This window comes from Notolabrus celidotus, chromosome 9, assembly GCF_009762535.1.
Source record: "Notolabrus celidotus isolate fNotCel1 chromosome 9, fNotCel1.pri, whole genome shotgun sequence".
NCBI classification, from domain to species: Eukaryota; Metazoa; Chordata; class Actinopteri; order Labriformes; family Labridae; genus Notolabrus; species Notolabrus celidotus.
This window is the reverse complement of record NC_048280.1, coordinates 32,692,875-32,717,139: the sequence shown is the minus strand read 5'-3', so window position 1 is coordinate 32,717,139 and position 24,265 is coordinate 32,692,875. Positions and strand designations below refer to the sequence as shown.

The 24,265-nt window shown below is 42.1% G+C and overlaps 2 protein-coding genes across 2 annotated transcripts in view; both read left to right on the top strand.

The window, feature by feature from the left end:
* The window catches only part of LOC117818630 (collagen alpha-1(XI) chain-like), a 59,377-nt gene extending 54,370 nt beyond the window's left edge, over nucleotides 1-5,007 (top strand). Inside the window, exons 7-9 of the mRNA XM_034691582.1 lie at nucleotides 79-123; nucleotides 2,259-2,378; nucleotides 4,861-5,007. Of these exons, the coding sequence (XP_034547473.1) occupies nucleotides 79-123; nucleotides 2,259-2,378; nucleotides 4,861-5,007 (312 nt within the window). The remainder of the gene's footprint in view (nucleotides 1-78; nucleotides 124-2,258; nucleotides 2,379-4,860) is intronic.
* A 2,810-nt stretch (nucleotides 5,008-7,817) lies between these two features.
* Nucleotides 7,818-24,265, top strand: part of si:dkey-61l1.4 (collagen alpha-1(I) chain) — a 38,849-nt gene continuing 22,401 nt past the window's right edge. Inside the window, exons 1-23 of the mRNA XM_034691581.1 lie at nucleotides 7,818-7,925; nucleotides 8,115-8,153; nucleotides 8,229-8,282; nucleotides 8,373-8,426; nucleotides 8,517-8,624; nucleotides 8,729-8,782; nucleotides 9,474-9,527; nucleotides 11,897-11,941; nucleotides 13,214-13,267; nucleotides 13,352-13,396; nucleotides 13,492-13,545; nucleotides 13,629-13,673; nucleotides 13,765-13,818; nucleotides 15,161-15,205; nucleotides 15,290-15,343; nucleotides 17,875-17,919; nucleotides 18,205-18,258; nucleotides 18,478-18,585; nucleotides 19,763-19,816; nucleotides 20,158-20,211; nucleotides 20,312-20,356; nucleotides 20,460-20,513; nucleotides 20,628-20,672. Of these exons, the coding sequence (XP_034547472.1) occupies nucleotides 7,911-7,925; nucleotides 8,115-8,153; nucleotides 8,229-8,282; nucleotides 8,373-8,426; nucleotides 8,517-8,624; nucleotides 8,729-8,782; nucleotides 9,474-9,527; nucleotides 11,897-11,941; nucleotides 13,214-13,267; nucleotides 13,352-13,396; nucleotides 13,492-13,545; nucleotides 13,629-13,673; nucleotides 13,765-13,818; nucleotides 15,161-15,205; nucleotides 15,290-15,343; nucleotides 17,875-17,919; nucleotides 18,205-18,258; nucleotides 18,478-18,585; nucleotides 19,763-19,816; nucleotides 20,158-20,211; nucleotides 20,312-20,356; nucleotides 20,460-20,513; nucleotides 20,628-20,672 (1,233 nt within the window). The 5' untranslated portion in view covers nucleotides 7,818-7,910. The remainder of the gene's footprint in view (nucleotides 7,926-8,114; nucleotides 8,154-8,228; nucleotides 8,283-8,372; nucleotides 8,427-8,516; nucleotides 8,625-8,728; nucleotides 8,783-9,473; nucleotides 9,528-11,896; nucleotides 11,942-13,213; nucleotides 13,268-13,351; nucleotides 13,397-13,491; nucleotides 13,546-13,628; nucleotides 13,674-13,764; nucleotides 13,819-15,160; nucleotides 15,206-15,289; nucleotides 15,344-17,874; nucleotides 17,920-18,204; nucleotides 18,259-18,477; nucleotides 18,586-19,762; nucleotides 19,817-20,157; nucleotides 20,212-20,311; nucleotides 20,357-20,459; nucleotides 20,514-20,627; nucleotides 20,673-24,265) is intronic.

Genomic DNA, 24,265 nt, shown 5'->3' with positions numbered 1-24,265 from the left:
GCAGAGGATGCCAGAGAGCTGACAAGCTTGTGTAAACAAAAGGCTGAAATATCTCACAATGCCATGTTGTTCTTTCAGGGGTGTGCTGGGAGAGAAGGCTACGTTGGATTTAAAGGCGACCAGGTAAGATGTGCAGAAGTATGTGTTTGCTTTTATAGTTTTAACATGAGATGAGAGGGCATGCAACATGTTCCAGGTTACATGTCTGGAAAAATAAGCAGATAACATGAGTAGGTCCTCGGTCTGTACAGGTTTTTAGAGGTTCAGCCCATCACACCTCGTCTGCAATGTTTATCGGGCAAAGTCAGTCTGCCTCTGATCCACCTTTGGAGGTAGTAACAGGCTTAATGGGAGGAGGATGGTTCAGTGTGCAGCATTGGAGCTGTCTTCTCCCCCTTAAAGCTTCTATCAATGCCTCCAACAGAGGATCAGCACTGTGTTTACACCCTGTGTCTTCTTCACTGCAGCGATGCAATGTGCAGTCAGATGCTGGGACACCAATATAAAGACGTTACAGAGTTCAATGTGTTCGTACAGAGGCACAGTGACAGAGGAGCAGGAATTGCTGTGTGTAAGTGGCTCATGTTACTCAGCAAAGTTTTCTGTTAGCTCAGTAAACCTGGCTTAACTCTGCACAGTAATGACAGAGAGCCACATCACAGAAAACCAAACTCTCAGGAAAAATCTCTGCACCCGCTGACCCACACACATCACCAAAGCCACCAAATAATCTGACCTTCTTGTATTGTACACACTGTGTTGCACTAATCATTCAAAGTACAACCTGCAGGCTGGATCCGCTTGTGTATCTTAACTCCCAGAGGTCCAGAGGTACTGTTTTTTACAAAGTCTCACTCATGATAGCAAGTAGTTTTCTTAGTTTGTCTGCATTAGCTTGCAGTTTACACACCTGCACCACCAGTTCACTCTGAATCTTCACTTGCTCTGCTTTTTCCTCAGGTGCATCATGCCACCTTTTCCTCTATAGACACCGCCTTAATTTCCACTTGTGTCCAAAGTAAACAGCATGTCATCCACACATTGAGTATCACTCTTTTTTTTTTCTTTTTTTTTTTAAGTTATGTTTTTAGGGATTTTTGCCTTTATTTTATAGGACAGCTGAAGAGAGATAGGAAATGTGGGGAGTAGAGTGCGGGGGAAGACGTGCAGGAAATGGTCGCGGCCAGGAATCGAACCGGCAACCCCTGCGATGAGGACTGTAGCCTCTGTATGTGGGGTGCTTAGACTGCTAGGCCACCAGCGCCCCAGAATCACTCATTTTTAAGTCTGGTTGTATTCTCGAAGTCCACCTGAATCAACCATTCAGGTGGACTTCACTGTGTTACAGTGCAAAAACAAATACTTTTCTGGTGGCAAAGTTAAATGCTGAAAAATTTCCCAGTGGAGCGTACACCTGAACTAAAATGAGCTGGAGTTTCTCAAAATTAGCTAAAAACCGGTCCTGTCTGCACTTAATTGTAGCCTAGCTTGCGTCTCCAGGCAGTTTCTCATTGATGAGGCCGAGCTGACCACCATCCATTGTCACTAGACTACTGACATGAAACTCATACAACCCCACTTCAAAAAATCTGAAATATCCCTTTAATAAAGCTCAAAAGGAAAAACACAGCGGTTACTCAAAATGTCCAACAGAAAATCCCCAAATCCTCAGGGAAAAAAAACACATAGCCATGAGGAGAATCACAAGGACACACAGAAGGGTAAGACGCACGTAAGACGCAACAAACTGACCCAGAGGGAAGAAAACACAGGGACTAAATACCAGCAGGGTGATCAACACACAGGTGGGTCCAGCAAGATCAGGGTGGGGGACACAATCACCAAGGAGAGTAAACTGACAAAGACAGGAAGTAAAACTAAACCTGACCATAGACTGTATAAATAATGGACGTAGTATCGGTGACGTCACCCATCTGTTCCTGAGAGCTGTTTTGAAGCCAACTGTCAGCGGGAGCCATATTGGCAATGCTGAACTCAACCTAACTTAGTGGGAGGTAAAGAGGCGGGGTTTGAGCATCCTAGCCAACAGCTATGTGTTCCCGCCTGTCAGTCAAGTCAGTCATGTCCTTATCTGGGCAAAAACTCACAAACTTAAAATCTTCTGAACTGTTGCGTTAGAAAAATAACATCTTAGTGATACCAAGAACTGTGCTTATTTATTTATACTCTGAAAGGTTGATATCTGTCATGAATCTGGGTTTTACTTCCCGCTCATCCCTTCATCTCATGTCTTCCAGGGCTCTCAAGGTCTTCCAGGACTGGATGGGTGGAGAGGGGATCAAGGGCCTCCAGGACCTCCAGGTCTTCCCACTCTCTATCTGTGGAGGAACACCGAGGAGGACTGGACTGCTTTCAGGGTGAGTTAAAATAAAACACCCACACTACAACCAGCTGGACCTGCTGTGAGCCCTGTTAGATCTGGACCAGGATTAAACAGCAGTGTTGACTGCTCCTCAGCGTCCCTTTTACTTGAGTTGTCTTCTTGAGGTTGTCTCAGACCAGACCGTCCTGAAAGTCCTCGCCACACTCTGCCTATTCCTGACTGCTAATGTCACCCTGTCTTAATACCACAGAGCTCCTGTTCACTCAGTATAGCTTATTTATAAATCAGTGAACACATATATACCAACATGCTGAGTGATGCCAACGCCACGCTAACAGCTTCTTTCTTCAGTTCCACGTTTTTATTTCTCCATAACATTTAATTTGTACAGGATAAACAGTTATTATGAACCATGAGTCACATCTCCTTGACTTTAATGATTGGTCATCTATAATAAGCTGATCAACTGGCTTCAGCCCCAAGGTAGAGATCCTCCCCTATATACATACACTACCAGTCAATATTTTGGAAACACCTTCTCATTCAAGGGTTTGTATTTATTTTAATTATTGTGAACACTGTAGATCAATACTGAAGACATCTAAACTATGAAAGAACATATATGGAATTATTTAATTTTTTAAAAAGTGTTGTTTTATATTTTAGATTCTGTAAAGTAGCCCCCTTTTTCCTTCATGACAGCTTTGCACACTCTTGGTATTCTCTCAGTCTGCTTCATGAAGTGGTCTCCTGGAATGGTTTCTAATGAACATGAGCCTTGTCAAGAGTTCATTAGTAGAATGACTTGCCTTCTTAATGTTTTTGAGACCATCAGTTGTGTTGTTCAGAGGTAAGGTTAGTACACAATGGATAGTCCTGTTTGACTACTGTTGTAATCCAGATTATGACAAAAGCAGATTTTTTCATAGTTTTGATGTCTTCAGTATTAATCTACAATGTTGAAATGAATTTATGTAAATCAAAAATATTGAATGAGAAGGTGTGTCCAAACTTTTGACTGGTAGTGTATTTTAATGTTTGTTGTTGCCTTTGCCTTTTGAGTGATCAGCTGTCACCCAATACTGTTAAGGATTAAACTAGCATAAATAGGGGTGCTGTTGGCCTTGCGGTCTAAAGGCTGATTTATACTTCTGCATCAAATCGATGGTGTAGCCTACACCAGGGGTCCATGAAGCTCCCATACCTACACAGAGGCCTACGCACGTAGCTGAGGTGCACCTCCTCCAAAATGTAACTACGTTTCGAATTGACGCAGACCGCAAGCACAGTGATTGGTCCACTCGGCGGCTTGTATTTCCAGCATTTATATCACTTCCGGGATCCCTGCTCATCGGCCGTGTATTTCATCTCCTCCTCTCTATTCTTCATGTAATCATGTCTGTATGATAAACAGCAACATGTATCAGCTGTAGATGAGGAAAAGTAAACAGAGATCATTGCGGGGCCGGAAGCAGGGGACCGGCTATCAGAGAGACTATACATAACAGACAGAAGTTTAACCTGCGCATCTTTAAGAGACTCCATATGGGCTTAACTCAACATCTTTATTTGCCACCCTTCAAATGTGAATGTTTGCGGTGTCATGGCTGTTCAGGAGCTGCGTGTGTGACAGAGAGCAGAGCAGAGACACACAGCATGCAGGATGGAGCACAGCTGCATTTAAACAGAACCCAGCAAGTCTGTGTGGAGGTGTGGTCCTGTTCATTGGTTCTTTAGAGTTTAATCACTGTAAAATATTAAGAAAATAACATCTTATAATCACGTTTTAGTCGCTTCTTATTCATTTGTGGGGCTCGCTTGACCCCAGCTGCTCTTTCTCTATTGCTTGCAGCAGCATTGGGTTGAAAAGCTGACTGAACATCTTTAGTTTCTTTAAAAGCTTTTGGTACTTCTGACACAGTAGTGAGGGGGAGCTGTGGCTCGGTGGCATCACTTTGATAATGGATGAGCACACATCATTAACAATTAGACAAATAACCAGGATTATATAGGACGTGTTGTTTGGAAAGGAAAATGCAAGTGTGCGCTCAGTCGACAAAGTAATTCAGTTTCCTCAGCTCTAAAATGAAAGGGCCCAACATTTGATGAACAACATTCATCCTTTAGTTGTTGTGACAACATAAAGATCTGAGGTTAAAGTCAGGCTCATGCAGTTTCCTCGTGATGACAGGGACAAACAGATGCAGTGATTGTACATGAACGACGATCACACGGGTAGAAATCAGCTTCTATTTCAGGCTGGGCTGAGTAATCCTCTCCCAGTGTGTCCACAGTGTATTTAGGCGCCCACAGCTCTCTATGAGCTCTCTCAGGCTGTAATAAGAGCTGAAGGATCTGCAGGCATTGTAACTGGAGCTCATCCAGACCTCAGTCCTGGGTCAGGCCCTGCGCTCTGCGTGTTGACCGGCTCTACGAGCGGGTCAGGCTGGCTGTGAAAGGCCTCAGTGTCTCTGCTGTCTCCGAGCACACTGAAGGCTCTGACTGCTCGTCCACAGAGACACAGAGAGACTTTAGGGAGGTCCAGGCCTCCCTGCCAGCCTCAGCTTCACCTTGACAGGATTGGCCTGCCTCCATTTGTACCCCCGCTGCTGCTTCACTGCCAAGACAAATATGAGCGGGAGCAGCAGAGCTGGGTGGTGTAATGAACTAGAAGGACTCCTGTGTACTGGAGTTAGTGCAGTGACAGCAAGCTTTGTGCTGCATCACTCAGCATCCATCAAAGAGCTACAAAGTACTCTACATGGGGCTTTTAACACTTTGTCACACACTTTGAGGTCTTTAGTCTCCATCTGCAATCTCAAGTGCAACAAGGAATACAGTTTTAGGGCCCAGCCCACCATATAGATGTAAGAATCTCCTCAAATCAGAGGGAAATTAAGTCAGTTGTGTCCCGACTGGTTCTGAAAGTCTGAAGTGTTTCATGTACAGAAATGTACCAGACAATGGACGAAATATGAAAGCTTCCGGTTCAGACATCTGATGAAATTGAAGCCAAGGCTGTTTCTGTACTAATGAGAGTCAATCATTTAGATGCAGTATTAAAAGTCTCCTGAATCTCATGCTGATGGGATTTATCACTGCATTATTTTCTGATGAGGCCCAGAGCTCTGTCTTTAGGTGCATTTGGACCAGAAGTTCCAGGGACTTTTAGCCCCCAGAACTACTCTTCCAGGAACTAAATAGTTCCTGTGGACCATTGTTGTCTAAGTTTCGACTGCGGGCTGAAGTCACATAGAGATTATGCAAGTCAAGCCTGTGATGTACAGAGAAAATAAAAGTGATTGCACTAAACCACCAGATCAATAGAGGGGGCAGTAAGACAAAGACAAAGGTCGTTCAACACAAATGACACCATAGGGTGCTTCTCAAAGCTCTAAATGTCCATCCTCGCGTCTCTTCCTCGCGTCTCAGTCCCGCCCACCAGAGATGCAAGGAAATGAAACGAGAAGAGAGGAGAGAGGAGATTTGTATTTAGAGAAATGAGACGTCCTCTCCTCCGGAGCGTCACGTGAAGCGAAATTGGTTTGTGATGACGGCTTTAACAGCTGTTTGTGCCTACACACATGTTCACTGTAAAAACTCTGATAAATATAAACAATAACAGAGCTATGTTGCTGTGCTTTACCTGTTAAACACACACCAGCACATGAAGAAAATCTGCTCTCTGTTTATTCAGGCCGAAAGCATCACAGATCGATTCACCGGTAAAATGCCTCATTATTAAATTATTTATTACTTTAAGGGAAAATATAAACCATGCAACTCTTTTCAAACCCTGTGCTCATTAATGATCAGCCTCATATGAGACTGTATTAACTTGATAGGAAACATAAAAAGTTTTTTTACTAACAGACAAACTTTACTGTCAGACTTCTCTTCATGAAGAAAATGAGAACAAATGGGGAAACTAACGATATATATTCTATCAATGATATTAGACTCTATTAATCTATTTCATTAGACAGTGAATCTGACAAAAACAATCAGATATAACATCCATCCTCTGTAATGTTGAATTTCATGATTTTGCGATCAGTATTTTGTTTTTAAAACTCACATCAAACACTTTTTAATCTCAGCTCATCACACACAGACTGTTTAGAAACCAACGTATGTTTATGATCTGTTTCAGGGCACCCTTAGTGACTGTTTTAAGATCCGTCTTTTCTCTGTTAATAAACTCAGCTGATGTTAAGTTTCGGTTAAGTCCGAGCCCCTGCAGCGTCCAATCGGTGAGTGATATCCGATAAGGGGGCGTGTCTGTCAGAGAAAAGACTTCCGCAAAGTCTGCTCTCGTGTTTCCTCGATTATCCCTCCTCGGATCAGTCTCCTCGCTCCTCGCTCCTCTCTCCTCCAGCAGCGTTTAGAGCTTTGGGACGCAAGTTAAAATGGCGCGTCGGTAAGTACTTCCGGTTCGGCCGAGGAGCGAGGAGACTGCAGTTTAGAGCTTTGAGATGCACCCTTAGTGACTGTTTTAAGGTCTGTTTCAGGGCACCCTTAGTGACTGTTTTAAGGTCTGTTTCAGGGCACCCTTAGTGACTGTTTTAAGGTCTGTTTCAGGGCACCCTTAGTGACTGTTTTAAGGTCTGTTTCAGGGCACCCTTAATGACTGTTTTAAGGTCTGTTTCAGGGCACCCTTAATGACTGTTTTAAGGTCTGTTTCAGTTCACCCTTAGTGACTGTTTTAAGGTCTGTTTCAGGGCACCCTTAATGACAGTTTTAAGGTCTGTTTCAGGGCACCCTTAATGACTGTTTGAAGGTCTGTTTCAGGGCACCCTTAGTGACTGTTTTAAGGTCTGTTTCAGGGCACCCTTAATGACTGTTTCAAGGTCTGTTTCAGGGCACCCTTAGTGACTGTTTTAAGGTCTGTTTCAGGTCACCCTTAGTGACTGTTTTAAGGTCTGTTTCAGTTCACCCTTAGTGACTGTTTTAAGGTTTGTTTCAGGGCACCCTTAATGACAGTTTTAAGGTCTGTTTCAGGGCACCCTTAATGACTGTTTTAAGGTCTGTTTCAGGGCACCCTTAGTGACTGTTTGAAGGTCTGTTTCAGGGCACCCTTAATGACTGTTTTAAGGTCTGTTTCAGGGCCCCTTAATGACTGTTTTAAGGTCTGTTTCAGGGCACCCTTAGTGACTGTTTTAAGGTCCGTCTTTTCTCTGTTATTAAACTCAGCTGATGTTAAGTTTCGGTTAAGTCCGAGCCGCTGCAGCGTCAAATCAGAGAGTGATATTTGATAAGGGGGCGTGTCAGTCAGAGAAAACACTTCAAACTTTCAGTCTGCTCTCGTGTTTCCTCGATTATCCCTCCTCGGATCAGTCTCCTCGCTCCTCGCTCCTCGCTCCTCGCTCCTCGCTCCTCGCTCCTCGCTCCTCGCTCCTCGCTCCTCGCTCCTCGCTCCTCGCTCCTCGCTCCTCTCTTTGAGCTTTGGGACGCAAGTTAAAATGGCGCGTCAGTAAGTACTTCCGGTTCGGTCGAGGAGCGAGGAGACTGCAGTTTAGAGCTTTGAGATGCACCCATAGAAGCAGACAGACAGGCCAGCATCTAAATGAGCGACACAGCAGTAAGCCTGTTTGTATGGTTCATTCATGGTTTGAAAATCTGCATCATATTTTTTACATCTCATTTACATAAAACCATAAAAAAAACACATTTCTACCACTGTGTGACTTTACTGTATTTATTGTTTGAGTTGATCAGCAGATATCAAACATACGATTTTCATTTCTAACTCTGATTATTGTTTTGTCAGAGATCATCCGTCTATCAGATGCTCCGAGCCGGCTGGCCGGTAAGTCCTTCAGCTTGTTGATTGGATCTGAGACTCTCAGTCAGACAAAGTTACTCATCTGTATCTGCTCCTCAGGTGATGCCCGGTCCTCCTGGACCCTGGGGTGAAGTGGGCAAACCTGGTCCTCCTGTGAGTGTCACATTCATCATGCTTATCATGCTCTTTATTCTTGTCTTCTTGTTTCTGTCCTTTATTTTTATTCATGTATTCATCATTCAGGGTATTCATGGAGAGGCAGGGAGCAGAGGGACACCGGGTCAGAGAGGAGAGATGGTAAATATCATGACTAAAATCCTTTCTGTAACATCATCATTACATCAATACACCTGTTGACCTCATCTCCTCTCATCATGTGTGTTTCAGGGTTATCCAGGACCAAAGGGCCTTCCTGGGAACCCAGGGAGGTGGGGCAGGAACGGCAGTCAGGGGGTGGACGGGCGCCCTGGTCCACCAGGACAACCTGGACTGAAGGTGAAAACTACCAGTGCTCACTTTTTGAGAATCCTTCACTTAGTCCTTGGACTCAGTGCTGAGATTAGCCTGAGTCAGGTGTTCATGTGTCTTTGTCTCATCAGGGCCCCAGAGGTTTTAAAGGTGATGCAGCTCCTCTAGGGGAGAAAGGGGATGAGGTGAGCATCATACTTCACAAGTTACCAATTAGCAATGAGACAAACTTAATTTCCACACGGTTACAGGATTGTTTGTTTGTTTTAAACAGTGAGGTCATCACATCCTTACTTTACCTACACTTCCCCTCTCACACTAAAACGATTAGAGAGCTTGAACCACCAATCCAGGCTTTCTTGGTGTAGAGATGATTGTCATAGGCTTCCTGAGATGTATGTGAGGAAAAGGGGTGTTCTTATTCTCAGATGCACGCTGCTTTGAACTAAAGGGTCTAAAAGTTAAATTGTAACTCTGTACCTTTCAAATAGAATCAGTCCCTAATTTCATTTCACTACTGAAGACACACCTTAATATGAAAGCTTTTATTTAGTGAATTTATTCTAATTTCTAAGGTTTTAACTCTCTGCTTTTAATGTCTGTTTGAATGTTTTTGAGAAGCACATGTATTTAAAATCACTGAAACATCTGACTGCACCTCAGGAGTGAACTCTGTTTGCTGAAGAAGTTTGCTGCCCTCTTCACTTTCTAAGTACAGAGTAAACACGCCCCGGGTCATATACCAGTCAGTTTGTAGCCAACATATATACTGTATGTTTGCATCATCGACCGACAGACTGCTCTGACTCTGTGAAGACAATGAATGAGAGCTGGATGCAGCTCTAAGGTTTTCTTTCTCTGTGTCCTGACCTGCAGGGATTCACAGGTGAGCCTGGACCAGGTGGAGACAGGGGGCGAGCCGGGGATAAGGTGAGTGTGAAAAGAGATTTTAAGAGAGAATCTTCTTCTGTGATCCTCTTTTTCTTTTTAGGTGAGCTGCTCAAAAAGTGTCCTACACCCCCCTCTAGTGGCTCCAAAGATAACTACAGCTGCGATACTCTAAACCAGGCATGTCCAAAGTACGGCCCGGGGGCCAATTGCGGCCCAAGGTCAATTTATTTATGGCCCCAAGCTTCCATCTTAAATTGTGTTATTTATAGCACAGAAATGAATCCCATTCTCAATCATCTATGCATTTGCAGTTTCTTTCAAGCTCACAAAAAAAACTAAAGTCAATCCAGAAACGTCCAAAAAGGTTCATATGGACATAAAAAATGTTCTGAACTCAGGAAAATAATTATTTTGTTCTTAAAATGTTGTCTGCTGGTCAGAAAAGTTTAAAAACAATGTGAAAAAGAAGCGTGATGAAATCCAGATCTTGATCCTGCCATAGGAAAATAATGAGACAATATTTTTTCCAACATTGCCTGACCCCAATGAAAAACATTTTCTGCCAGAAGAAGATAACGTTTGCTAATGAACTTCCTAGTTACTATTTGATTGAGAAAAAAAATAAAATAATTGTTCTTAAAAAGATATTTCATATATAACTTTTAGGATTCCAAAGTCTCAATAGGAGCCACTGGCCCTGAGGTATTCTAACAACATCATATGTGGCCCTCTGTGAAACAAGTTTGGACACCCCTGCTCTAAACAGTTACACCGATCACTACTCCTACTTTGTCTGTACAGCCATAACTTACATGGAGTTCTGATAGCCATTGATTTGTGTCTTTATGCATATATTTGGATCTAAACCATAAAAAGGTGTGAGAAGTTTTAGATTTGCTGCACTGGATTTATTTAGGATGTGGCTTCAATACTGGAGTTCTAATCTTTCTGTTCAAATCCATCCGGTCCAAGTTTAACGTTGAATAAAGATGCTTCTTTTGGCTTCTGACAGGCTTTATTCCAATCATCAGTGAGTTTGGTGTTTTTGAAAAAAAATAAAAATATTTTTTATTTTCAGAGCAGCTGCATTCAGACAGACAGCAACAGTTTTACATCATTTTTAATCATTATGACATAAAGTTTTCAACCATTTCACAGTCTGCCAGTATCCATATCTGCCCCTCTTTTCATCGTCCAATCCAAAGCAGCCCCCCCCCCCATTTTTTCCCCCCCTCCACAGGGCCTCCCAAAAACAATGAAAATAAATGATTTCTCTGATAGACAAATAACAAGAATCAAAGCAAAATATATAAGTCATATATAAACAGAAATAAATAACGCAAATAATAAGTTACATGTACATTTCGGGGCACTCATGTGTGCATGCACCCCAGCCTGTACCCACCCACACAGCCCCACCCCACACATTTGTACATAAAAGTTCCCATGCCTATATCCTCTTCTGTGTATGCCTACATAGTTATCTGAGGGGCCCTAGTGGGGTCATTTTTTAAAACATTGAGAAGATTTTTAGAACAGGATGTATCAGACCGAAATAAAAAGAAGAGAGAGAAACGGTATCCCTCCGGGGGGATGATTTAAGTTGTTCAGCCATAAAGATTGGTTTTATTAATGCTATTTTATATTACTGTATGGTTGACAACCTTTACCCTCATTTCAATAGTGGGAGAGCTGGTCTTCCCCTTTTATTTCCCCTGAGTGGGTTGGCTGTTCTTCTGGAAGGGTACCCATTTTGACTATATCTTATGAAATCTGTCTATTTGTAAATTAAGTGTGGTAGCTGTAAAGCAAAATAGAAAAGTCCGGTCAGAGAAGCATAAGAAGTAACAAACACTTCAGGGCATTGGCTGGCTCAGCAGTTAAAGCACATTTCCTGTTTAAAGAGCATACTGTTCAGTTTGTCGGTTCAATTCCCAGCCTCCATCTTTTGCTGCATGGAATGCCTCATTCCAATCCATTTATTAGAGCAAAAATAACTAACTAATAAACCCAACATATTTAATGACATCAAATGCATCCAAGAGAAAAGGTGAGGGGGCGTCCTTCTGTAGCGTTGACACTTTAAGAAGCCTGTCAGTAGTGAAAACAAGAATTTGTAATGGGTTTAATCTGAAGACTCATTACAGATGTGTATACAGATGCTGGCTGTAGCAGTTTACAGGAGCAACGTCTAAACAGTTTTGTAAGGATCAGTCCGTTGGTCCTCAGATTATGGAGATAAAATAGGGCTCACTTTGAAAAAATACCACAATTCCCTTCTAATGTTTGAAACCTTGCATACAATACTTGTAATTACAATGAATACAGTGAAAATATTTTGTTTTTAATGCAAATAAATTGAAATATATGGATTTATTTTCATGTTCTGTTGTTTTTGTCTCCTCCAGGGCTGTAAAGGTGAACCAGGAGAAGACGGACCTGTTGGAGATCCTGTAAGTGTTTTAAATAGTTAAAAGAATGTTTGTTGTTGTTGTTTTTTTTAAGTGTGGTTGTCTGCTGTAATTGTCAGCCGTAAGTTTATTACCCAGAGGGGATCTCGGTCAGCTCAGTCCCTATGTTGGGAAACCGTCTGGAGAACCAGAGCAAACGTTAGACTATCACCCTCTGCAGACAGGGTCAGCTCTGCACCCTCATTTAGATCAGTTTTTACCCAAACACTAATGTTGGTGTAAGTATGTGCTTTGTTTTGGTATTTTTAGTGCTTTACTTTGCTTCAATTTTTACATTTTCACATCTCAGTTTTGCATTATGTTAATTATGAAATGCCTACGATTGCCCGGCGGACACAGTAATGTGTGTGGAGTTTGTTATCTCAGCTCAGTCCTCCCCTTCAGCAGCTCACACATTGTCTTTTGAGGTAAAATCATGCAGTCCATGGGTTACTTTGGAAAGATTCCTCTGGAGACGCTCTTCCATGTAGCTTTTCTGATGTAACTTCTGAAAAGTGAAGAAAGCGGGAGGAGGAACTCTGGATGGTGAGTGATACAAACTGCAGCAGTATGTGAGCAGCTGGTATCCTTGGATTCAGAAAGGTCCTGAGGTACTGTTGTTACCAAGTCCCACACCTGACAGCAGGAGCTCTCTGCAATCATCATCTCTCCTGGTCTCATAGAAGTTTCTCCAATCTCTCCTACGGTATCGTTGAGTCTTGTTCTTCCTCTGTTAACTCCGGTTCACAAAGGTGTCCTCTCATCATCTGTGTCAGATTCCCTCAGCTTTTTGTTTGGTTTTATTTGTGTCTCTTTCAAAGCCAAAGCTGATCAGTGGAGGAGGAACACGTCTGAGAACAGTACAAAAATGAACAAGCTGAAAAGTCCAGCTTCTGTTCTGGTTCTCTGGCTGATTTCTCAACAAAGAGGCCGAGCTGACCGAGATCCCCTGTGGCTGATACACTTACAAGAACCTCATACAACCACTATTCAGAAAAACTGAACAATCCTTTTAAGATGTTTTAAAGGGGTATTGGCATTGCACATATTTTGTTTACATGCAGATGTATTAACTTTTACTGGGAATTTACGTCTCTATCCCAGTGAAACTACCCTGAAGTCTCTGAGGCCTCAAATGTTGAACAGTCTACAAGCATTGGTCCAAAAGTTTAAAAAATTCTGAATCAGTAAATATGAATGTTTAGAGTGAAGGTCTTTTTTTCATTTAGTCATTAAATGTGATGAACAGTTGGTCTGGACTTCCTCTTTTTTCAGGGTCCTTTGGGTAAAAGAGGCGTTAAAGGGCTTTCTGGACCTCCAGGGTCAAAGGTAGGACACACACGGAACCACTTTGATTGTGTTTGTTTCCTCCTCATTAAATGTCTCACTGTTTCTAATCACCTTTATAACCAGGGAGACTCTGGACACGACGGAACAAAAGGTCCTCCAGGGCCTGTGGTGAGCACAGATAGTCTCTCTACTTCCCACATGATGATGCTTTGAGTCATTTTAAGAGAATAAGAAACGCTTATACTCAGTCTGAATCTTCACAGGGTGCACCTGGGGCCACAGGGGGAATTGGACCATCAGGAATGAACGGGTCTGAGGTGAGTTTATACGGCACTGTTTAAGTCAGTGAAGTCAAATACATGTATGATGGTTTACAGTGTTTTCTTTCTGACCCTCACAGGGGGATCAAGGTCCAACTGGTCCACGAGGTCGGAGAGGCCCTCCTGTAAGTCATTCACCTCATCCACTAGACTTTACGTTTGCATGTTGAACAGTACCCGATCATTTATTTATTAATCCTGTTTCATCTCTACCAGGGACCGTCAGGATTAAGAGGAGGGATGGGGTCACCTGGACCTTTGGGAAGTCAGGTAATGTCATGAGAGGAATAATTCAAGATGAATTACCAAGCTCCTGTGTCTTACAGATGTCCCGGATTTAAATGTGTGCTGTCAAGGTGCTGCCCAATAAGACACATTTAAAAACACATATACAGTCAAATACAAGCATCAATAAATGATATTTAATAACTCCAGCCTCCACTACAGTTTGTGCTGGGTATAGTCCAATGATATTTACGTATGTCAGGTGAGTCTGAGTCTAAGGTGCTTGCCTGATGCAGCATGTGGATCAGCCCAGTGTGTTTACTGGGGCATGATGCAGATCTTAAAACCCCTGAATACTGAAAAGGGCTGATAGAGTATAAATAACCACCATAGGATTGCAAATTTTCAGTATGGGAAATGTTTAAGTCATTTTCGCCAATCAGGTATCAGCAGGCTTTGGTGTCTGCAGGAAAAATCAGGAGGAACATGATCCAGCATAATGACATCCCAGCTTGCTTTGTTGGTAATCTGAGGAGGATTTCTCTAGAACAATCTGTTCTAGATCAAACATTTACACTGAGACACAAATCTGCGTAATGCTGTGTCACTATGCATCTTGGAATGCATCACAAATGATGGATCCCACCTCCATTCAACAAACAAACATTTTAAAGTAGTTTTCTTCTCCTCTTGAGGACAGACCTGACAAAGCTTGACTTTTGACTTTTGACTGATCTGCATCATGATGTTGTTATTTCAGCAATTTTAAGACCTGTTGATTACAAGCACATCACAAGAACATCAGTTTCAGGAAGCCAGAGTGAAGCTTCTTTGTGATTTACCAATTACAGTGAAACTGAGACTCACCACAAACACGTGAATGGATAACATGAACCAAGACATGACGTCCTTAACTTCACATAGGAAGGGGACTTTTGCCTGCTTCTCAAGTTGCTCATTGGACCGTCAATAATGCAACGCACAGAAAAGAACATCTTCACATATTTATCCCTAATTCCCCTAAAAGTAACCCATCATTCCCAGAGGTGTATATTGTGGTCAGAAAGCTGAGGGGTTCTGAGATTTAATGTTGACCAACATACTGAGAATCAATACATAGTGCCAGTAGAGGTTCCAAACTACCACAGAAGGACATTTTTGGACAATTTAGTCAGTCCCACCTTTCACTGGATACAGTTTTTCCTTATTTCTTTATGGACATGAAAAACCATGTATTTTGTCTGTCATTGATAATCAGGTTGTCTGTCTTTTGGCTCAGTGTTCTAAAAACACACGCTCTTCTTATTTCACAGAGAAGAATCTGGCCCTGAGGTGCTTCATGTTTTCAGTTTCTAATGCATGTCTTTTTTTGTTTCCTTTATTTCAGGGCCTAACAGGAAACGACGGCCCTCCTGGTCAGAAGGGGAATATGGTAAGAGTCAGAGTAATAACCTTCCAACATATTATACATTAAAGACGTCTTCAGAGACTCTGATGCCCTCCTTGTCTGTTACAGGGTGAAATAGGGCTGATGGGAGTAAAAGGAAATCCTGGCAGAGATGGCGCTATGGTGGGTGTTTTCATTTTAATATTAAATGATAACTTTAGGTTTCTGATCACACAAATGTTTCACACACTTCACTTGGACCTTACCTGACAACACATGTTGAAATCGTTACTCAGAAGAGAAGACAATCAGGTCTGAAGTATTGAATTGTTAGATCTATGGATGCAGGTTTTAAGCTCAGAGCACTTCTTATACAACTTAACAGACTAAATGATCCAGTGTATGATTCTTCAAGGTTTACATGCCTCAACAGACTGGGGAGGCACAACGTTGCTCCAGACCTAAGCAGATTTGAGACCAGACCAGCTCATAAGACTGGACTCATTGTTTTGCTGGTCATATCTGAGACTCTGCACTGAAAGTCCGTCATAGTCAGAGGACCCTGAAGGAACATCATTTAGCATAATAAGCAGATATGTGGCCATCGAGGACATTTAATCAACTCTAGAGTTAAGCAGCCTCCAGTCACTGGTGCTTCACACTTGTGACTGGTAAATTGAAATACATAAAGACAGATGATAGTGTGACGTCGTAACTGTTAAACTTCAACAGCGTTAACTAGAAACTTCATTAATTATACTTGAGGGCTGTGGGGAAGTAAAGAGCACAAGAGCTTCTACTGTGCGTTGTGATGCCTTTAATGACTCTTTTTTAACCTTGGACAACAGCACATCGAACTCATGTGACAGCTTCACTTCAACTGAAAACCATATCACCCTGAGCAACCTTAAAGAGGCAGTGCAATATATGAAATAGAAGTGTTTTGAACTTCCTTAAAGAACTCAATGATACAAATACAATTAGAATTAAATAAGGACTATTTTTTGACACTTAGACCAAAATAGATCTCATCTTAAAATAGATTGTGATTTTCTATCTTGACTCCTTCACTCTCGCACACCAGCATACGCTCCTTTTCTTTCTGTATCTCTCTCCCTCTCTCTCTCTCTCTCTCTTGGAACATTTATTTTTTATATTGAATTAAATATCAAAGTTATCTCCCAATTTTACAGAAACATGCATTTTCTTTAAGAAAAAACCCCAACAACTAACAAATCTACAGATAATGAATGCACAGAGTGAGTGTACAGTACAGCTACAGGACTCAATGTAAACTCTAACCACAGTAAACTCACACGCTGCAGCTTTTTCTCTGATCAACTGATCTCTCTCTTCTGCTCTGCCTGGATGATGAGCAATGTCGAGTCTTTTGTTACTCTCTCCAAATCACCTAAAGTCTTCACAAGCAGGGCGAAGTTTCATCCTGAATAGCAGTCACCGTTTTAGATCAATCACACTTTTAACATCAGAACAACAGTGATCCTGAAGTCCCATTCAGGGGAGCCAGGGATTTGGGGCCCCATGAAAAAATACCACATTGGGCCCCATCACCAAAGGCCACAAGAACGATGTGCAACTGTTGTAACCACATCTCCAGGATCCACTCGACCCAGTCAAAGCTTGACATAACTCTACCTTTTCAGCTGTCTTGCCTCTTGGAGTCAAATATTTACTGTATGACTGGCAAACATGAAGGATTCCCTGCACACAAGGTGACTGATTTGCCCTTTCATTTATTATGTTTTCATGGCTTAGCTATAGCTTTGTTTTTAGAGGCTTTTGTTATCTGTTATCTATTTTCATTTTCATTGTCCATTTTTAAACTATCACTGCACTACCTGCACTGTGTACACAGGCTGTTTTTATAAAACAGTATTTTATATTTTATTGCATTTTCTATTTAAATTTTAGATATTTAAAAGCTGGAAGAGAGAAACAGCATCTCGTTTTTCCTGTATGACTCTGAAAATTGACTATAAAAACCTTTGAATCTTGAATCTTGAATCTATTGTAATAGCACAGATAGAGAGAGAAATAAGAGATTCCCACAGACCCCCTTCAATAATGCTAATTGACATGCTACCTTGCTCACCTTCTTGTTCATTGGGTTGTGGGGAGTTGTGTGGAGACAGTGTACCTGCTGACATATCATCTGCTGAGTCTGGTAGGGAGGGCGGGGACACCCATTTAGTATAATTAGCTAAAGCGTAGTTCATCTCATTGTGGACATCAAACTAGCAAACAGGTTGATTTTAACCACTCAAAGACTATACCAACCTTTCCTGGGTGACATACTGTCGCCTTTTCTTCTCTCTCTCCTCTCTTTCCTTTCTTTCCCTCCTTTTCTGGGACCCAGACTTTGTCTTTCCAGACATTTTAGCTGCCTTTAGCGCACTCTGTGCACTGTGCAACTTCTGTATGTGCGGGGTGGGGGGGTGGGGGGATTTGCCCAAATAAAGTAGAGATATCTGATATACATTTTATGAAGACAACGGGACCGTTTTTTAATTACCTTATTCTGAATGAAATATTAATTATGATTTTTTTTAAATTATAATTATTTTCGGGGCCCCTGTCAGTCATGGGCCCTTAGAATCATCCTAACTTTTCCCCCCTATATGGCGCCACTCGTTCGTTCTAAACAAATTTGGTCCATATTTAAAGGTTCCTCTTTGCCCTGTTTGCTCCTTTAGGGGATGACTGGAAGTCCTGGTCCAAGAGGGTTTCCTGGTGGAGCTGTAAGCATTCTCTTCTGTTTTCCATTACATGTCAACCTTACACGTCAGGAGTTTCCTCAGTGGTTATTCCAGCTATATGAATCCATTTTTGACCACAGAGACAGAAACTTCCACCAAAACAATCTGAATCATCTCCAACTCCTTACGTACTGCAGACCCTAAACTCAAGATAATTTGGGTTAAAGACAGTTAGAGCTTGAGTGATGTGTTATAACTGAGTCAAACTGAAAGCAAAGTCAACTGAGATGGTAAATAGAGACGATGTAATGTGATGTTTACATGCAGGGCTTCAGAGGACTGGATGGTGACAAAGGAGAGGCTGGACCCAAAGGAGACAAAGTAAGAGCTAAAATAAATCAATCGAAGCCTTTCACTGTAAAATAAACATTAGAGAGTGCTTTTTAAACCTTTTGCAACATTGATATTATCTTGATGTAATGATTGGAAACAAATTCGATCACCCAGACTATCTCCCTCTTGTGAAAGTTGTACCCCAACAGAACACTTCTGATTACCTTTACAACAAGGACTAAACCTCTTACCTTGTTCTTCCTTCAGGGCCCTACAGGTGCTGCGGGGATCCTCGGCCATCAGGGAGAGAGGGGGGATCGTGGCATCACGGGTCTACCAGGGGTCAGAGGTCCATTTGGGCTCAGAGGAAAAGAGGTACAGATCACTATATCCTTACTGCTTGTGTTATTAACACTAGTTTTCATTTGTTAGAAAAACATACTTTGATCAAAGTGTTACATGAAATGAAGACGTTATCTTGTCACGTATTTCTGATTTGATACTGTTAAAAGTTTTTAGAGAGCAACAACGTCAAAGCTATAGATTCAAATTTCTTCTTTTTATCGTATTATGAGTTGACAAATGACACTTTTCTTCGCTTCTTTGAAAGTTGTGCAGCAGCTTTTAAGAGAGTTAAGTCGCTCCCAATAAATGTCACATCCACACAGTATCATGTGTCCAGTTTTATGGAAAAGTCAAGGTCTAAAGATAAGTACAAAATGAGGTCCACGAGGTGTGGCTGAAAGCTTCTTCAGAAATATAGCTTGTGTTTTTTGTTGTTATTGTTGGTTTCTTAACAAACTTGTATTTCTTTGGTCAAAACTTAACACTGACTTTGCCAATAAATAATCCCAAAGAAGTAAAATTCTAATATAAACCTGAATGCTTTCTGGATACTCTAGATCAGGGGTTCCCAAAGTGTGGGTAGGGACCCCCTGGGGGGTTGCAAAACACAAATGGTGGGTTGAGAGATGTCTTACAGATTTTTTTTTTTTTAAAGTTATCTAAAAATAGTACATTTTACCAATTATAGTACAAAATATCAACATAAGTAGTAGCTAACCTTGAAATAAAACCTTGAAAATAGAAAATGTAGTGAGTTTTCTGCCTCTTTTTGTTGCCAGATGACTCCTAAGTTTAAGGTTAGTGAACAGGTAACTATCAAAAGTATCAGTAGCAGCAGGTTAATTCATAACGGCACAGGAAACACAGACACATGCTCATATAGGTAGGGTCCTTTTCTGCAGACCAGCTAAATGAAGCCACATTAAATCACTTTGAGGGGCACTGGGGGTCGCAAGTCTTTGGTACCTATGTTTTGGGGGTGAAAAGTTTGAGAACCCCTGGTCTAGATAATACATAATAAATAATAAAACAAAGAATCTAGAAATAGAATAGCATACTTAAACTTTGTCACTTTACTTTGTTGTTGAAAGATAAAAAATATTGAGTTAAAGCCTCGTCACATTTTATCCATTCACTCTTAAAGCCTGTCACCATGAGCATGTAATGTGTGATAGTTCTAATGTCTGCCTCTGTTGTGTGTCCTCAGGGTGAAGATGGAGAGGTTGGTCTTCAGGGAGCAGTTGGGAAACAAGGGTCAAAGGTCAGACGTTGTTATTGCTGCCTCTGTGTCATATGTTGTTGTCGGTCTAATAAGGACCTTAGTTATATTAAACTGCATTCTTCAAAGACTAACAAAGATGTGGACAATGTGATGGCCATAGATAGTTAAAACTGGTACCGACAGGATTAGTTCCTGGTATTGGTGTACAAAATGTCAACAACATGTGTGCAATGGCTGAGTAAGGAATGCTCTCTCAGACCTAACATACCGAATCTTAAACAACCATCTAACTGCTTTTATAAATTCTCCCTCTTATTGCAGCAGTGTGCTTATAAATGATTCAGCTTGTAGCTAAGTGTCTGTTTGTAATCACATTTAAGGGGGACAGAGGCATTCAGGGACCAAATGGGAACTCAGGACTCAAAGGACGGAGGGTAACTTTCTCTTGGACAGAACAAACTCATTTGATACAGAATCTATCAGATCTCTATCTGTCCGTCTTAAAAGCTGGACTTATTTTCTTGTCTGTTTCAGGGTCACACTGGAGTCCCCGGCCTGTTTGGTCCTCCTAGTCTGCCAGTAAGAACACTATAACAAATAAACAAATTACATCAAATGTTTTAAAATGAACCTGTTAATCGTTAACCGTGTGTGTGTGTGTGTGTGTGTGTGTGTGTTTCAGGGCTTTAAAGGCAGAGTTGGGACTGAGGGAGCAGAAGGAAAGCCTGGTACACAGGTTCCCATTTTATAACTTTTCATCTCACATGTCTCTGACTTTGTTTACTTTAATCCAGCTCAGTCTCAGCGTTGTGCTTTAAACAGTTGTAATGTCACATGTCTTCATGTGCAGGGCGTTCCTGGTTCCGTTGGTTTCCCTGGGCCTAAAGGAGACAGAGTGAGTTCCTAAACCCTGACACAAAATACACACTGCCTCAAACAGTCTGTATCTGAGAGGTTCACTGAGATGGATGTTTGCTGCTTCACTGACAAGTTTGTGATGTCTTTGAGACGTTTTTGCCCGTGGGTTGGCTGCTGTCTGAGCTGCCACACTTGTTTCCTTTTACAAGCTTGTAAATGTGATACAATCTGACAGCACCCTGTTAAATGTTTACAGGCCTGTTTCAGACCTCGTAGATTTAGTCTAATACTGTTTTATGGATGTAAAAGCATTATTTCTTTTTAAAGCTGACAGTCAGAGAGGGTTGCCATCAGCACTCCTATTAGCTGATAAAAAAATATGGATGAGACTCAGTATTCAGTCTGCTTTTGACCTTGCCTGAATACTGTGGACTTTATGTCTGATACATAAGCCTAAGGGATGTTAGCATGTGAGACCTTGTGCTGGACACAGAGACAGGGACTGGATGGAGTCAGGAAAGTACAGTCATAGCCAAAAGTTTTGAGAATGACACAAATATTACATTTTCACAAAGTCTGCTGCTTCAGGGTTTTTAGGTGTTTTTGTCAGATGTTTCTATGGTATAATGAAATACAATTAGAAGCATTTCACAAGTATCAAAAGCTTTTATTGAGAATTACACAGAATTCATGCAATAAGTCAATATTTGCAGTGTTGACCCTTCTTTTTCAAGACCTCTGCAATTCTCCCTGGCATGCTGTCAATCAACTTCTGGACCAAATCCTGACTGATGGCAGTCCATTCTTGCATAATCAATGCTTGGAGTTTGTCAGAATTTGTGGGTTTTTGATTGTCCATCCGCCTCTTGAGGATTGACCACAAGTTCTCAATGGGATTAAGATCTGGGGAGTTTCCTGGCCAAGGGCCCAAAATCTTAATGTTTTGTTCCCCGAGCCATTTTGTTATGACTTTTGCTTTATGGCAAGGTGCTCCATCATGCTGGAAAAGGCATTCTTCATCACCAAACTGCCCTTGGATGGTTGTGAGAAGTTGCTCTCGGAGGACGTTCTGGTACCATTCTTTATACATGGCTGTGTTTTTAGGCAAGATTATGAGAGAGCCCACTCCCTTGACCGAAAAGCAACCCCACACATGAATGGTCTCAGGATGCTTCACTGTTGGCAAGAGACAGGACTGATGGTAGCGCTCACCTCGTCTTCTCCGAACAAGCCTTCCTCCAGATGCCCCAAACAATCGGAAAGGGGATTCATCAGAGAAAATGACTTTACCCCAGTCCTCAGCAGTCCAGTCCCTGTACCTTCTGCAGAATATCAGTCTGTCCCTGATGTTTTTACTGGAGAGAAGTGGCTTCTTTGCTGCCCTCCTTGACACCAGGCCTTCCTCCAAAGGTCTTCGCCTCACTGTGCGTGCAGATGCACTCACACCTGCCTGCTGCCATTCCTGAGCAAGCTCTGCACTGGTGGTGGCCTGATCCCGCAGCTGTAACACCTTCAGGAGACGGTCCTGGCGCTTGCTGGACTTTCTTGGGCGCCCTGGATTCTGTTTGGCAACAATTTAACCTCTCTCCTTGAAGTTCTTGATAATTCGATAGACGGTTGACTGAGGTGCAATCTTACTCGCTGCTATAAACTTCCCTGTTAGGCCCTTTTTGTGCAATGCAATGATGACTGCACGTGTTTCCTTGCAGGTAACCATGGCTAACAGATGAGGAACAATGGTGTCATGCACCATCTTCCTTTTAAAGTGTCCTGTCACTCAATCATGACAGATTGATCGCCAGCCTTGTCCTCATCAACACCCACACCTGTGTTAATGTGTGTGACACCTGTGTGTCATTGAAATTATGTTAGCTGGTCCTTTTGTGGCAGGGCTGAAATGCAGTGGAAATGTGTTTTTGGTGATAAAGTTCATTTTCAAGGCAAAGAGGGACTTGTGTGCTTGTGTACTCAATGTGCTTTTCCCACATTTTGAACAAAAATAGTTCCTCGTATGTCAAACTGAAAAGGCAGCACTTTTAAAATTTGGTTCATTTTTCAGTGTGAATTAAATAGAGTTTTGTTGTTTTCACAAGTATTCCCCCTGTATTAAGATAGCACTTCTAGTTGCACCTGTCAGGGATTAAACCCTGAGCCCGTGTGAATAAGTTTGGATCATCCTTCCGTATTTGGACTCATCTTTGTAAAAGTTCTGCAGCTCAGTCAGGTTGTGACTGCAAGTGAACAGACTAGAGCGTCCACTGTTTGAGACCAGGACTCTGACTCTGCTGCTCCTAGGAATTCATGTTGTTTTTCAGCCATTTCAGTTTAGGTCTGCTTTTATGATTTTGGTCATGATCATGTCAGTAATCTTCTTCCAAGCTGCAGATGTGTTGCTGCCTGCAAAGCATGCTTTTACCTTCATGTATTTGTCCTTTCTGCTGGAAAGCTCAGTCTCTAAACTTTTACTATTTGCAGGGTTGCCAATTCTCACTAGTCTGCACACAAATCTCACGGCAGAACACTACACTATAAAAACTCTGGTGGTATGCAATGTCTCTGTGTTGATCAATCAGCTGCTCAATTTTGATCTGCCTTACTTTGACTCTGATTGGCTCCTGTCAGAAACAATGGCCAGGAGAGACAATTTAAAATGAACACAAAAACACACAAAAATAAGTAAGGAATGTTTTTTTTATATATTTTCTTTTCCAAAATAAGGAACATCTACAATGAAGCAACCAACCAATTTAAGACCTTCCATTATCATCATCAACAATTAACATCACCACAATAATGACCAAAGTACCAAGTGCTGGGCCACTACAGACCTGAACACAGATTCCCAGAGTAGAGCAGGACAGTGTGAGTCAACTGTAGCTGGAAGACATGATCTGCCACTGGGGACAACAGTGGAGAATAGTCTAGCTAAGTGCATAGTGCTTCCTAAAGAGCTGGGTCTTTAGCTGTCTTTTGAAAGTAGAGAGGGACTCTGCAGATCGAATGGAGTTGGCCAATTCATTCCACAATTTAGGGGCAACAGAAGAGAAGAGTCCAGCTAGTGATTTTGAGGCCTTGTGTGCTGGAAGCACTAGGCGCTTTTCAGAGGCTGAGCGTAGCGGGCGAGAAGGGCAGTAGACCTGGATGAGGGGTTCCAGGTAAACTGGAGCAGTTTTGGTTACTGCTTTGTAAGTCATGATTAGAGTTTTGTATCTGATGCGAGCTGCAACTGGAAGCCAGTGAAGTGAGATGAGCAGGGGAGTGACATGAGCTGTCTTAGGCTGGTTGAAGACCAGACGTGCTGCTGCTTTCTGGATCATTTGCAGAGGTTTAACTGTGAATGCAGGGAGGCCTGCCAGTAGAGAGTTGCAGTAGTCAATGCGTGACATTACAAGACCCTGAACCAGAAGCTGTGTTGCGTGTTCTGTCAGGTAGGGTCTAATCCTCTTGATGTTATAGAGGGAAAAACGGCAGGACCGAGCAATCGAGGCAACATGAACCTTGAAGGTTAGCTGGTCATCGATCATGACACCCTGATTTCGGGCAGACTTAGTGGGCATGTGGTTTTGTGATCCAAACTGGATATTGATCTGTGGGTCCATAGTGGGACTGGCTGGAATGATAATAAGCTCA